Raw genomic sequence first — 16271 nt, 5'->3', positions numbered from 1 at the left:
TGGAGGCGGTATAAGGGCCACCCAGGGGACGGTAGTGCGTTTTATCCATGGTTTATATCAAGGGATTTTGGTACTTTCCCTATACATTAGCCTATGCCACAGTACCGGCATGGGTTGTCGCCGTTGGTTCTGGGTTCCTATTTGTCACACTCCTCTGATATTTGCCTCTCCAAAGACCACGAAACAACATGTTTTGTTGCCCATGATGAGTCTTTTTTATCAGAGTTACAGATCTCACAATAAGCCAGACTCAAGTAACTTCCATGACAGTTTTGTGGTGCTGAAACGTGAATCTACAGCCGCGGAGAAATCAATCGGGAGGTGGCCAGCACGTGGTGTTGAAATTAGGCTAATTTGAGTAAATCATTTCAAGTCTTCATTTTAATTTGAATTAACTAACAAGAGGGCTTTGTGTTGGAGCCTGTTTCTTCCTATTTAAGAAATAAGAGGTAGGCCTACCTGTTTCACATACTACATTATAGGCCATCAATAGATTTGTAAGCCAATTCCTCCAGTAGTGTCACCACTACATAAATACCTCTGTGTTGTGAAGGGCTTGGTGTGTTAAGCTAAAACCAGTGCTTGAATTGAGGGGGTATGCCTATGTGAGTGTATGCTATAGCCTACTTTTTGCTAGTTTAAGATTATGAAGAAACTAAAACGGATTCAGAATATATAAAGTGATCTATAACGACGATGCTTTAGGCTAAAAACAAGGCACAAGAAAGACACGCCTCTGATGCATATGGGGGTTAATGGTCTTTGGTTAATCTCTATGACATTCAGAGGCTGAGCTAAGAAGAAAAGGAAAATACTTTGGAAGTAGGCCTACAGATGTTGGATCTTTACTTGATCACTCTTTTGTCACTGAGAATTTTCCCTGAATTTTCCCTGAAAAAGGGCAGTTCTCTTTCTCTCCATGCGGGGGCTGTTGAGTCACTGGGATCAGGGCTTGCTTTCAAAATAATTTGATTTCGCTCACTGAAACGCTAGGCCTAGGTCCTACAGTATTACTGCAACAATCAAATGTACAAAAATGTATCTGAAATGCAGCCATACACATCAACAACTTTCATTTTATATAGCTTATTAACACAAGATAGATATTGGTCTCCACTAGGCTATGGCATACAAGTGACAAGTGTAATGCTAAAGTTAAAATTGAATTCCATTTGGGCCTGCGGTAGTCCAGCAGTTATACCGCGCACATATATGCCTACCCTGTCGGTGTGGGTTCGATTCGGGCCCACGCCCCTTCTGGCACGAATAACTCCATCCTCCCAACTGACTTGATTCATTTACACATTTTCAATATGGACAGTTCAGGGATATTTTACCCCCAATCTTGAAGAATTGACAATGACTTTTGGATAACATAAATAGAAATAAATAAATAGAAACCAAATAAAATAATAGCAATATGCTAGACCAACATTAGTTTCCATTCATTCAAATTGTCTGATAAATTGCCACAGTAGATTTGCCGTGGTAAACAATGAAATACTTTCTTTCTATTGTACGGAATGCTTCTAAATAATGGCCTTTGTCTGTTCAAAAATGACTCCAGTTCCAGTGGCATGCATTGAAATGTGTGGCTTTCTTTTGCAAAATATCTACGAAGTAACAGGCTTATTTTCAAATAATAATAATTATAATCACTATTGGGAAACTGGGCCTAGGGCTATTTCACTCCAGCAGCTGGCATATTCTGTCCATTCAAAATTCACTGGTGGGAATATGGCGGCTCTCAACACCCGGCAACAGAAAGAGTTGGCCACTCTTGCCTATGCCGTTCGGCCATCGCTCATCCATATATTTATATGTACATATTCTTATTCATTCCTTTACACTTGTGTGTAAAAGGTAGTTGTTGTGAAATTGTTAGATATTACTGCATGGTCGGAACTAGAAGCACATCTCGAGTTGAATCCACACTCCCCCCCAGCAATTTTCAAACGGTTCCTTCATTTTTTTACTTTACCTTTATTTTACCTTTTACCTAGACAGTTAAGAACAAATTCTTATTTTCAATGACGGCCTAGGAACAGTGGGCTAACTGCCTTGTTCAGGGGCAGAACGACAGATTTATTTACCTTGTCACTTCGGGGATTCGATCTTGCAACCTTTCGGTTACTAGTCCAAAGCTCTAACCACCTCATGTTCTAGCCCCAACACATATCTAGCTAGATTTACCCCATGGCCTACATGCCAATGGGGCATTATGTGGCAGGTTTGACAACGGAACAACAGTAGCTGAGGTGAGGTAGGTGACTAGTTTGTTTAGATGAAGGGGGCAACTAACCCGTATTCTCCTCATAGCAGCCACAATCTCCACTCTGCTGTTCGGCCGAGCCACGTCCAGACTGCCGATGTACTGGTTAGGAACAAAACAGAAAGCAACGATAGAAATGTTACCATATTTATTTCACCATTGTGATATATTCTACAGTGGCATATTTTTGGGGGGTATATAATTATTACAAGATAATATCACGCTATTACCAAATAATTAAAGAAACTATAATGAAATAACCCATTATCTCGTTAATACGAGAAAGATAACGTTATAATGAGAAAGATCTAGCTAATACAAGACAATCCGGTTGCACGTTATTAAGAGAAATAGCCTTTATTATGCTGAAACGTTAAGCTTTGCTTCCTCTCATGCACAGGTTGACATTATGTCCGGTTTGCTTGAGTTAATCAACTTTTATTTTCTCCTCGGTTTGAGGCATTGGGAGATATAGTGTTAGTGTCATGAGCAATATAGATGGTGTTGTCATTAGTTTACGTCCATTGCGGAGAATTCTGAGTTCTCTAAGGCTCTTCTGATGAAAAAACTAAGGAACCTCCTTGATATAGCTTTAGTCCTTCTTGATCAACTGGGCCGACATGGGAAGCTTCATGTATACAAACAAATACATCTTAAATGAATCCAAGAAGGATATGTGGTGAACTAAAACACAGTCAGGCATTTACTTCTTATTCTAGACCCCAATTGAGTGCGCCTTTTGGTGGAAGTATCTGGGAACGAGATTTGCTAGCAGGCTACCTAACCTTCACAACCAAGAGGGCATAGAGGAACAGTTTAGGTAAGTGTCCTTTTTGTCTTGTAATTTTACATTTGGAAGGTGCATTGAAACAATTAGCTGGCATGATTATATTACCTCTAGCACAGTCAGCTAGCTAGCTAGCAAGCTAAATGAATGATGCATTGAAATGAGCTACTCTCGAGGGATTACTATGGTAGCTAGCTATGGCTATTCTCAAGAACAAGCAAGCCTGTATCTGAGAAGCATGTCCAACTGATTGAGCGTTCTACTCAACGCATTCTCAATGAGCGCTGATTTAATCAAAAGTGCATTACAGTGGCTTGAATATACAAAGATTGCAAAAGGAGGAAAATAATTTGTAGGAAAAGCTTTTGTCCTAATTTTGATGCTGCCAGATTGACTTTAGATTCAGTATAACGTTAGCTAAGATTGAGTGGAGACCACCGGATTTTCGCTAGCCAACATTACCATTGCTAGCTATTTCTGACAAAATTTGCTAGCTAATGACAACATCGCCATCCATTTGCCGACATGATAATGATGGCATAGTTGTTTCCTACTAAACATTTGCCTACTTTTGCAATGCCATCATATTTCCAGGCAACTGTTGTGTTATTTAGACGAAAAAGTCATTGGCCTCCATCACAGGAGGTTGGTGGCACCTTAATTGGTGAGGACGGGCTCTGGGACTCCAAGACAGACAGACTGGCTGGCAGATAGACAGACAAAGAGGGCTTATGGTAATGGCTGGAGCAGAATGGTATCAAATACATAGTTTCCCTGTGTTTGCTCCATTCCAGCCATTACTATGAGCTGTCCTCCTCTCAGCAGCCTCCATTGCTCTCCATCTATCATGACTTTTGGGCACCACTATGGTGCCGATGGCAGAGGGCGGCTTGAGAATGTTTTATTTTTTTACCTTTATTTAACTAGGCAAGTCAGTTAAGAACAAATTCTTATTTTCAATGACGGCCTAGGAACAGTGGGTTAACTGCCTTGTTCAAAGGCAGAACAACAGATTTGTACCTTGTCAGCTTGGGGATTTGAACTTGCAACCCTTCGGTTACTAGTCCAACACTCTAACCACTAGGCTACCCTGCCACCCCAACGTGATGACGCAACCCAGTGACGGAGGTGCAACCTATGAATAGCAACATTGGTTTTGCGTTTGTCTATTTTGCCAAGGTATCAGACTGTGTGTATCTAAGTCTGTCTGCCTGCCAGTCGGTCAGTCTGTCTTGGAGTTCCAGATGTCGCTGGAGGAGTGGTGGTAGCCACTTGAGGGCAACTTTACTGGATTCCATGTAGGAGCTCATCGTCATGAAGTTAATCTTTAACAGCAGATACAAGTATCCTATATTAGGTACTACTAAAGTGCTAGCGAGTTAGTACATGTACAGTGGGGGGAAAAAGTATTTGATCCCCTGCTGATTTTCTACGTTTGCCTACTGACAAAGAAAGGATCAGTCTATAATTTTAATGGTAGGTTTATTTGAACAGTGAGAGACAGAATAACAACAAAAAAGTCCAGAAAAACACGTCAAAAATGTTATAAATTGATTTGCATTTTAATGAGGGAAATAAATATTTGACCCCCTCTCAATCAGAAATATTTCTGGCTCCCAGGTGTCTTTTATACAGGTAACGAGCTGAGATTAGGAGCACACTCTTAAAGGGAGTGCTCCTAACCGCAGCTTGTTACCTGTAAAAAAGACACCTGTCCACAGAAGCAATCAATCAGATTCCAAACTCTCCACCATGGCCAAGACCAAAGAGCTCTCCAAGGATGTCAGGGACAAGATTGTAGACCTACACAAGGCTGGAATGGGCTACAAGACCATCGCCAAGCAGCTTGGTGAGAAGGTGACAACATTTGGTGCGATTATTCGCAAATGGAAGAAACACAAAAACTGTCAATATCCCTCGGCCTGGGGCTCCATGCAAGATCTCACCTCGTGGAGTTGCAATGATCATGAGAACGGTGAGGAATCAGCCCAGAACTACACGGGAGGATCTTGTCAATGATCTCAAGGCAGCTGGGACCATAGTCACCAAGAAAACAATTGGTAACACACTACGCCGTGAAGGACTGAAATCCTGCAGCACCCGCAAGGTCCCCCTGCTCAAGAATACATATACATGCCCGTCTGAAGTTTGCCAATGAACATCTGAATGACTCAGAGGACAACTGGTGAAAGTGTTGTGGTCAGATGAGACCAAAATGGAGCTCTTTGACATCAACTCAACTCGCCGTGTTTGGAGGAAGAGGAATGCTGCCTATGACCCCAAGAACACCATCTCCACCGTCAAACATGGAGGTGGAAACATTATGCTTTGGGGGTGTTTTTCTGCTAAGGGGACAGGACAACTTCACCGCATCAAAGGGACGATGGACGGGGCCATGTACCGTCAAACCTTGGGTGAGAACCTCCTTCCCTCAGCCAGGGCATTGAAAATGGGTTGTGGATGGGTATTCCAGCATGACAATGACCCAAAACACACGGCCAAGGCAACAATGGAGTGGCTCAAGAAGAAGCACATTAAGGTCCTGGAGTGGCCTAGCCAGTCTCCAGACCTTAATCCCATAGAAAATCTGTGGAGGGAGCTGAAGGTTCGAGTTGCCCAACGTCAGCCTCGAAACCTTAATGACTTGGAGAAGATCTGCAAAGAGGAGTGGGACAAAATCCCTCCTGAGATGTGTGCAAACCTGGTGGCCAACTACAAGAAACATCTGACCTCTGTGATTGCCAACACGGGTTTTGCCACCAAGTACTAAGTCATGTTTTGCAGATGGGTCAAATACTTATTTCCCTCATTAAAATGCAAATCATTTTATAACATTTTTGACATGCATTTTTCTGGATTCTTTTGTTGTTATTCTGTCTCTCACTGTTCAAATAAACCTACTATTAAAATTATAGACTAATCATTTCTTTGTAAGTGGGCAAACGTACAAAATCAGCAGGGGATCAAATACTTTTTTCCCCCAATGTACATATGGATTTACAGTACTAATAATATTTAATTAATGCACTTTGTCGAATTTTACCCAAGAGAACAATCCAGAGAAAGAATTTGAAAATGGTAAGATCATAATAAATACTAGTATTATATAGACAGAGTGGACCTGATCCTAGACCAGCACTCCTACTCTGATGGCAAATTCTCTCTCTCCCTCATCCTTTCTATAACTTAAGATTGACCCCCTTGTAAATGTGGGTGAGTGGACATAGAGATCTGGGACTAGCCTAGCAACAGCAGCACTTCTCAACTATTGGCAAGAATTTATTTGACATCCAATCACCATGAGAGATGCTTTATTTTGCAATCAACACTTCTATTGCAGGAGGTAAGCACCTATCAGATCCCCCTGCTGTCCTTCACCACTCGGTGCAGTCTGCTGACCATTGCTGAGGCCAGGAAGATGTCCGCCAGCCGAAGTAGGAGCCAAGTTCATTGCCATGCAATGCTCTACCGACCGAGGTAGGCTTTGGCTTCCAGGTGGGTCACAGTTACAATCCCCTTTGCTTCCACCCACTTCACATTCTTCTTCAGGCGCTGATATTACTTTCTAAATGAAATGTTATTATGGTCAGATTACTTACAATAGTGAACGATTATATCCGCTCAAGGGACAGTACCAGAGACTGTAAGGGGGCTGTTGCCTGATTAGAAGTTTACAGAAGTTATTTTTTGAATACATTATTTTCTATATTAGTTTAGGGTTCATCTAATCCCAACCTGACAGTGTGCCTTTCAACTATTCTATTTTGTTTTCTAACCCTCAGGAAACCATGAGAAGGGAGTGGGCCACCCGACCAACACCATTGCTGTGTGTGGTTAAACTCCAGCAGCTCCTCTAGGTGCTTCAGAAGACCTACTTTCTTTTAGATCCTGCTGAAACGGTCCACTATCAGCCAGGTGAGGATGCTCTCCCATGGAAAGGATGAGCTGTTATGGCAACAAAATGGCTGAAAGTTGCCTGAGTCGTGCCTTGTTTTCTGAAAAGTTTAAATTTACTCCTGAAGATCTTAGTGCATTAAACTGACAACTACAGACAAGACTGTTAAAGGCAAAGCATGTTTTCCTGTAATCGAGAATCTGCAATATATTAAAGTAGCAAGTTAGGATCCTCCTCATCCCCATTTTGCACTATTGAGAGCATCGTGTTGGACTGTATCACAGCCTGGTATGGCAATTGCACCGTCCATAACCGCAGGGCTCTCCAGAGGGTGGAGCGGTCAGCCCAACGCATCACCAGAGGCACACTGCCTGCCCTCCAGGACATCTACAGCATCTGGTGTCACAGGAAGGTCAAGAGAATCATCAGCCTCAGCCACCTGAGCCATGGCCTCTTCACCCCGCTACGATCTACAAGGCGGCGACAGTACAGGTGCATCAAAGCTGGGACAGAGAGACTGAGAAACTGCTTGTATATCCAGGTATAGAGTGCATTTGGAAAGTATTCAGACATCTTGACCTTTTCCATATTTTGTTACATTACAGTCAATTCTAAAATGGATTTAAAAAATCGAAATAAACTCAAAAATCTACACACAGTAGCACATAATGACAAAGCGAAAACAGGTTTTTTATTCAGACCCTTTACAATGAGACTTGAAATTGAGCTCTTTAAACATAGACATGGAATCACAGGCAACTTTAATAATGGAACACGAGTCACTTTAATAATGTTTACATACAGTATATACATATGAGATAAAGCAGTATTTTAGTCAATGCCACTCCGACATTGCTCGTACTAAAATATTTCTTAATTCCATTCTTTTACTTTTAGATTTGTGTATTGTTGTGAATTGTTAGATACTACTGCATTGTTGGAGCTAGGAACACAGGCATTTTGCTACACATTTTTGCTACACCTGCAATAACATCTGCTGAATATGTGTATGTGACCAATAAAATTTGATTTGATTTGGAAAGGCACACACCTGTCGTTATACGGTCCCACAGTTGACAGTGCATGTCAGAGCAAAAACCAAGCCATGAGGTCAAAGGAATTGTCTGTAGAGGTCCGAGACAGGATTGTGTCGAGGTCCCCAAGAAGACAGCGGCCTTCATCATTCTTAAATGGAAGAAGTTTGGAATCACAAAGACTCTTCCTAGTGCTGGCCGGCTGGCCAAACTGAGCAATCGTGCAAGAAGGGCCTTGGTCAGGGAGGTGACCAAGAACCTGATCGTCATTCTGACAAAGCTCCAGAGTTCTTCTGTGGAGATGGTAGAACCAGCACTCCAGCAATCAGGCCTTTATGGTAGAGTGGCCAGATGGAAACCACTCCTCAGTAAGGCACATGACAGCCCACTTGGAGTTTGCCAAAGGGCACCTAAAAGACTGTCAGACCATGAGAAACAAGATTATCTGGTCTGATGAAACCAAGATTGAACACTTTGGCCTGAATGCCAAGCATCACGTCTGGAGGACGTGATATATACACGTGTATATATATATAGACCTGTTCTGAAAGGCCCCAGAGTCTGCAACACCACTAAGCAAGGGGCACCACCAAGCAAGCTGCACCATGAAGACCAAGGAGCTCTCCAAACAGGTCAGGGACAAAATTGTGGAGAAGTACAGATCAGGGTTGGGTTATAAAAAAAATCAGAACGTTTTTACATCCCACGGAGCACCATTAAATCCATTATTAAAAAATGGAAAGAATATGGCACCACAACAAACCTACCAAGAGAGGGCCGCCCACCAAAACTCACGGACCAGGCAAGGAGGGCATTAATCAGAGGCAACAAAGAGACCAAAGATAACCCTGAAGGAGCTGCATAGCTCCAGAGCGGAGATTGGAGTATCTGTCCATAGGACCACTCTGAATCCACAATATGGCAGAGATTGAAAAGCCATAAAACATACAGTACCAGTCAAAAGTTTGACACACCTACTCATTCAAGGGTTTTTCTTTATTTTTACTATTTTATACATTGTAGAATAATAGGGAAGATATCAAAACTATGAAATAACACATGGAATCATGTGTAGCCAAAAGTGTTAAACAAATCAAAATATATTTTATATTTGAGATTCTTTGAAGTAGACACCCTTTGCCTTGATGACAGCTTTGCACACTCTTGGCATTCTCTCAACCAGCTTCACCTGGAATGCTTTTCCAACAGTCTTGAAGGAGTTCCCTCACATGCTGAGTACTTGTTGGCTGCTTTTCCTTCACTCTGCGGTCCAACTCATCCCAAACCATCTCAATTGGGTTGAGGTCGGGTGATTGTGGAGGCCAGGTCATCTGATGTAGCACTCCATCACTCTCCTTCTTGGTCAAATAGCCCTTACACAGCCTCAGACAGTTTCACCAGCAAAACACCCCCACACCTCCTCCTCCATCCTTCATGGTGGGAACCACACATGCGGAGAGCATCCGTTCACCTACTCTGTCTCACAAAGACACGGTGGTTGGAACCAAAAACCTCAAATTTGGACTCCTCAGACCAAAGGATAGATTTCCACTGGTCTAATGTCCATTGCTCGTGTTACTTGGCCCAAGCAAGTCTCTTCTTCTTATTTGTATCCTTTAGCAGTGGTTTCTTTGCAGCAATTCGACCATGAAGGCCTGATTCACGCAGTCTCCTCTGAACAGTTGATGTTGAGATGTGTCTGTTACTTGAACTCGGGTGAAGCATTTATTTGGGCTGCAACTCTAATGAACTTGTCGTCTGCAGCAGAGGTAATTCTGGGTCTTCCTTTCCTGTGGCGGTCCTCATGTGAGCCAGTTTCATCATAGCGCTTGATGGTTTTGAAATGTTTTGGATTGACTGTGTTTGTGTAAGAGTGTGCAAAGCTGTCATCAAGGCAAAGGGTGGTTCCATATGTGTTATTTCATGGTTTTGATGTCTTCACTATTATTCTACAATGTAGACAATAGTAAAAATAAAGAAAAACCCTAGAATAGGTTGGTGTCCAAACTGTTGACTGGTACTGTACGTTTTTGGTTATGGTCAATAATATCAAAGGCTGGACTGAAATCTACCAGTACAGCTCACACAATCTTCTTATTATCAATTTATTTTAACCAATTATCAGTCATTTGTGTCAGTGCAGTACATGTTGAGTGCCCTTCTCTATAAGCATGCTGAAAGTCTGTTTTTTCCATTTTGCTAAGAGCAAGATGATTGGTCTGCTGTTAGAACCAGTAAAGGCTGCTTTTCCACTCTTGGGTAGTGTAATGACTTTGGCTTCCCTCCAAGCCTGAGGACAAACACCTTCCTCTAGACTCAGATTAAAGATATGGCAGATAGAAGTGGCCAAAGAGTCAGCTTCCATCCTCAGTAGCCTTTCATCTAAGTTGTAAATGCCAGGAGGTTTGTCATTATTGATCGATAAAACAAATTTTACCAAATTCAAATTTACAATGCATTTCCTTCATTATAATTTGTTTAATGCATGAATACGATGGCTCACTGTTTGTTGTTGGCATTTCCTTCTTAAGTTTGCCCACTTTGCCAATTAAGTAATCATTAAAATACTTGGCAACATTAGGGCCTCCCGAGTGGTGCATCGGTACTAGAGGCGTCACTATAGACCCGGGTTTGACCTTTCGGAACCTTGGTTCTCTTAGATATATATATCAACTATATTGTGATCACTGTGTCCAATGGGTACGGATACAGCTTTAGAACAGAGTTCTACAGTATTAGTAAAAATGTGATTAATACATGTGGATGATCTTGTTCCTGTGGTATTTGTAAATGCCCTTGTAGGTTAATTAATAACCTGAACCAGAAAACAGGTACTGGTAAGTTAGTTAGGACATCTACTTTGTGGATGACACAAGTAATTTTTCCAACAATTGTTTACAGACAGATTATTTCACTTATAATTCACTGTATCACAATTCCAGTGGGTCAGAAGTTTACATACACTAAGTTGACTGTGCCTTTAAACAGCATGGCAAATTCCAGAAAATGATGTTATGGCTTTAGAAGCTTCTGATAGGCTAATTGACATAATTTGAGTCAATTGGAGGTGTACCTGTAGATGTATTTCAAGGCCTACCTTCAAACTCAGTGCCTCTTTGCTTGACATCATGGGAAAAGACCTCCACAAGTCTGGTTCATCCTTGTGGGCAATTTCCAAATGCCTGAAGGTACCATGTTCATCTGTACAAACAATAGTACGCAAGTATAAACACCATGGGACCACGCAGCCGTCATTCTGCTCAGGAAGGAGACACGTTCTGTCTCCTAGAGATGAACGTACTTTGGTGCGAAAAGTGCAAATCAGAACAACAGCAAATGACCTTGTGAAGATGCTGGAGGAAACAGGTACAAAAGTATCTATATCCACAGTAAAACGAGTCCTATATCGACATAACATGAAAGGCAGCTCAGCAAGGAAGAAGCCACTGCTCCAAAACTGCCATAAAAAAGCCAGACTACGGTTTGCAATTGCACATGGGGACAAAGGTAATACTTTTTGGAGAAATGTCCTCTGGTCTGATGAAACAAAAATAGAACTGTTTGGCCATAATGACCATCGTTATGTTTGGATGAAAAAGGGGGAGGCTTGCAAGCCGAAGAACACCATCCCAACCGTGAAGCACGGGGGTGGCAGCATCATGTTGTGGGGGTGCTTTGCTGCAGGAGGGACTGGTGCACTTCACAAAATAGATGGCATCATGAGGATGGAAAATGATGTGGATATATTGAAGCAACATCTCAAGACATCAGTCAGGAAGTTAAAGCTTGGTCTTCCAAATGGACAATGACCCCAAGCATACTTCCAAAGTTGTGGCAAAATGGCTTAAGGACAACAAAGTCAAGTATTGGAGTGGCCATCACAAAGTCCTGACCTCAATCCCATAGAACATTTGTGGGCAGAACTGAAAAAGCTTGTGCGTGCAAGGAGGCCTATAAACCTGACTCAGTTACACCAGCTCTGTCAGAAGGAATGGGCCAAAATTCACTCAACTTTTTGGGGAAGCTTGTGGAAGGCTACCCGAAACATTTACATTTTAGTCATTTAGCAGACGCTCTTATCCAGAGCGACTTACAGTAGTGAATGCATACATTTCATACATTTTTTCCCCCGTACTGGTCCCCCGTGGGAATCGAACCCACAACGCTGGCGTTGCAAACACCATGCTCTACCAACTGAGCCACACCGGACCCAAGTTAAACAATTTAAAAGCAATGCTACCAAATACTAATTGAGTGTATGTAAACTTCTGACCCACTTGGAATGTGATGAAATAAATAAATGCTGAAATAAATCACTCCCTACTATTATTCTGGCATTTCACATTCTTAAAATAAAGTTGTGATCCTAACTGACCTAAGACAGGGAATTTTTACTCTGATTAAATGTCAGGAATTGTGAAAAACTGAGTTTAAATGTATTTGGCTAAGGTGTATTTAAACTTCCAACTTCAACTGTACACTATCAAGCATTTCATACACATTATTTTAGATACTGACTGTTAGCGGTTGGTGGCTTATAGCAACACCCCAAAATAATAGGCTTTAGACGAGGCAGGTGAAACTGCAGCCACATTTCTTCAATAACACTTCTCTAAGCATTACTGGGATTTGACTATTAATATATATAGCAACACCTCCCCCATAAGCAGTCCTGTCTCTTCTATATATGTTATATCCTTGTATTGCTACTATTGTATCAAAGGAATTATCTAAGTGAATCTCAGAAATGGCTAAAATATTAATGTTATCTGACGTTAGCAAGTTACTGATTTCATGATCCTTGTTTCTAAGGATACATATATTAACATGGGCTATGTTTAGCTCTTTCCTGGGTAGCTTCTCAGACATAATATTGAAAATAACAAACAAAGCAAGAGAAAAAAAAACACAGTTAGCAGTCCATTAATGAGTTGGTGTGTGTAAGTGTGTGTGAGGGCTGAAGTTACAAACCCATAGGCTTGGCTTTCTCATCCCTTCCAGGCTTTTGGGAGGGAGGGTGGACAATGTGCCTGTCATATCGGATGTAAGCAAATGTCCCCACGCGCTCTGGCAGCTTTCATGGCCGGGATAAGTTATTTTCTCTTCTGGCGCACAGCTTCAGGATAGTCCTTGCTGAGGAATATGTACATTCCCCTCAAGTTCTTGGCTCTTTCTACCTTGTCCTTGAACCTCAGGAATTTGACGATTGTTGGCCTGGGCCTGTCACCTGGGCCGGTGGTGGGTTTTCCAGTCCTGTGGGCACGATTCAACTCAATCTTCCTGTGGTCCATCTCCAGTTTCTCCGAGATCGTTTCTCTCACTATGTCCTCAGACTCCATCCAGGTCTCATGTGGAGATTCTGCAATTCTATCGACAACAATGTTGTCCCACCTTGATTGTCCCTCAAGATAATCTGATTTCTCTGTCATTGTTATCATGGATTCATATAAAAAAAACGAATGTCCTCTTTCAATGACTTACAGATTGTCGTCATCTTGCCATTTTCCTGTTTAAACTCATGACCCTGGGAGAACTTTAAACTGTTCTTCAGTTTTTGGACCGGTCATCCATTCTTTTATTAGTTGACTCTACCAGTATCAGTACACAACACTTGAAGCTATTTTGTTGTTGTTGCAACTGCTTGTAGAATTGTCTTTGTTTGTTTAAAAGATCCTTCCACCTGTGCTATAGAGAGACCATCGTCCTCAATGGTACACCCACTGACTGTTACTCTCCGCAACTCCTGACAGGGCAGGTCGGAGGGAATATGGAAACAGCAACAAACAGTAGAGATCTAGACAGTCACAAGCTCAAGACAATCCACGGTGCCAGCCACAAGGGCTAACCGCGTCGCGGGCTGCGTTGAAGCCCTCAAGGAAACCCCACTAGCTCGATAGGCAGCTAACAATGGCTGCTACACCAAGCAGGTCATCATCAGACCCTCGGTCGGCAGGATCCCTGGACAGATAGCAGTGGTCCCAGCAACAGATGCCAACCGCGTCGCAGGATACAAAATCAAAAAGGAAATTAGCTAGTAACAAAACTTTTCCAATAGAACACTTTTTCAGACACTTTCAAAACTTGCTAAAACAACAGAGCGCTGCCTCATTCTTTGTTCAACAGGTACATTGCTGGAATATTGGCACATTGTGGGTGTTAACCTGTCTGTCTAGACAGACTACCATCCAGATATGTATTAGTGATTGATGACTATTGGTACTAGCTAACAAACAAGTTCCTGTGGGTTTAATCTTGTAATTTAAAAAGAAACTTCAAATCATAGACCAGGGGGTCAAGATAAGGGAGAGAGAGAATTCGCCATCAGAGTAAGAGTGCTGATCTAGGATCAGGTCCACTCTGTCATATAATACTAAACTCAGCAAAAAAATAAACATCCCTTTTTCAGGACCCTGTCTTTCAAGATAATTTGTAAAAATCCAAATAACTTCACAGATCTTCATTGTAAATGGTTTAAACACTGTTTCCCATGCTTGTTCAATGAACCATAAACAATTAATAAACAAGTAACTGTGGAACGGTCGTTAAGACAGGAACAGCTTACTGACGGTAGGCAATTAAGGTCACAGTTATGAAAACTTAGGACACTAAGAGGCCTTTCTACTGACTCTGAAAAACACCAAAAGAAAGATGCCCAGGGTCTGTGCTCATCTGCATGAACGTGCCTTAGGCATGCTGCAAGGAGGCATGAGGACTGCAGATGTGGCCAGGGCAATAAATTGCAATGTCCGTACTGTGAGACGCCAAAGACAGCGCTACAGGGAGACAGGACAGACAGCTGATCGTCCTCGAAGTGGCAGACCACATGTAACAACACATGCACAGGATCGGTACATCCGAACATCACACCTGCGGGACAGGTGCAGGATGGCAACAACAACTGACTGAGTTATACCAGGAACGCACAATCCCACCATCAGTGCTCAGACTGTCCACAATAGGCTGAGAGAGGCTGGACTGAGGGCTTGTAGGCCTGTTGTAAGGCAGGTCCTCACCAGACATCACCGGCAACAACGTCGCCTATGGGCACAAACCCACCGTTGCTGGACCAGACAGGACTGTCAAAAAGTGCTCTTCACTGACGAGTCACAGTTTTGTCTCACCAGGGGTGATGGTCAGATTCGTGTTTCTCGTCGAGGGAATGAGCGTGACACCGAGGCCTGTACTTTGGAGTGGGATCGATTTGGAGGTGGAGGGTCCGTCATGGTCTGGGGCGGTGTGTCACAGCATCATCAGACTGAGCTTGTTGTCATTGCAGGCAATCTCAAAGCTGTGCATTACAGGCAAGACATCCTCCTCCCTCATGTGGTACCCTTCCTGCAGGCTCATCCTGACATGACCCTCCAGCATGACAATGCCACCAGCCATACTGCTCGTTCTGTGCGTGATTTTCTGCAAGACAGGAATGTCAGTGTTCTGCCATGGCCAGCAAAGAGCCCGGATCTCAATCCCATTGAGCACGTCTGGGACCTGTTGGATCGGAAAGTGAGGGCTAGGGCCATTCCCCCCAGAAATGTCCAGGAACTTGCAGGTGCCTTGGTGGAAGAGTGGGGTAATATCTCACAGCAAGTACTAGCAAATCTGGTGCAGTCGATGAGGAGGAGATGCACTGCAGTACTTAATGCAGCTGGTGGCCACACCAGATACTGACTGTTACTTTTGATTTTGAACCCCCCCCTTTGTTCAGGGACACATTATTCCATTTCTGTTAGTCACATGTCTGTGGAACTTGTTCAGTTTATGTCTCAGTTGTTGAATCTTATGTTCATACATATATTTGCACGTTAAGTTTGCTGAAAATAAACACAATTGACAGTGAGAGGTCATTTCTTTTTTTGCTGAGTTTAGTATTCATTATGAGGTTACCATCAGCAAATTCTTAGTCTGGATTGTTTTCTTGGGTCAAAGTGGACCCTGTACATGAATGAAATATGATTAGTCCGGTAAATTTGTATGTACTGTAGATACCCTGTAGATACTGGTCTTGACGAGAAGAAAATAAACTGGTCGGGGGTGGTTCTCTTCTGCAGTGTTCAAACAATCCAGCAAATGTGGAGGAGTTAAGATGGAGTGTCGCCTTGCTAACGTCCAAAACCAGATGTTGCGTCACAGGCTGTCTTTCCATTTCCCCTGAAAACCTGATCATCAGGTTTTTGGAGACTCGGGAGAGGCTAGATGAAGGCTAACGACTGTTTCATCTAAATAACATTATAGTGGCCTGGAAATATGAGGACATTGTTAAAGTAGACAAATGTTTAGTAGGAA

The 16271-nt window shown here is 42.6% G+C and overlaps 1 protein-coding gene across 1 annotated transcript in view; it reads right to left on the bottom strand.

The window, feature by feature from the left end:
• The window catches only part of LOC106584141 (carboxyl-terminal PDZ ligand of neuronal nitric oxide synthase protein), a 242746-nt gene that overhangs the window by 200163 nt on the left and 26312 nt on the right, over nucleotides 1-16271 (bottom strand). The window contains exon 2 of the mRNA XM_014169057.3: nucleotides 2303-2374. Within this exon, the coding sequence (XP_014024532.1) occupies nucleotides 2303-2374 (72 nt within the window). The remainder of the gene's footprint in view (nucleotides 1-2302; nucleotides 2375-16271) is intronic.

This window comes from Salmo salar, chromosome 23, assembly GCF_965601325.2.
Source record: "Salmo salar chromosome 23, fSalSal1, whole genome shotgun sequence".
In the NCBI taxonomy this organism is placed as follows: domain Eukaryota; kingdom Metazoa; phylum Chordata; class Actinopteri; order Salmoniformes; family Salmonidae; genus Salmo; species Salmo salar.
The sequence above is the reverse complement of the archived record's forward strand: the minus strand, read 5'-3'. Positions and strand labels throughout refer to the sequence as shown.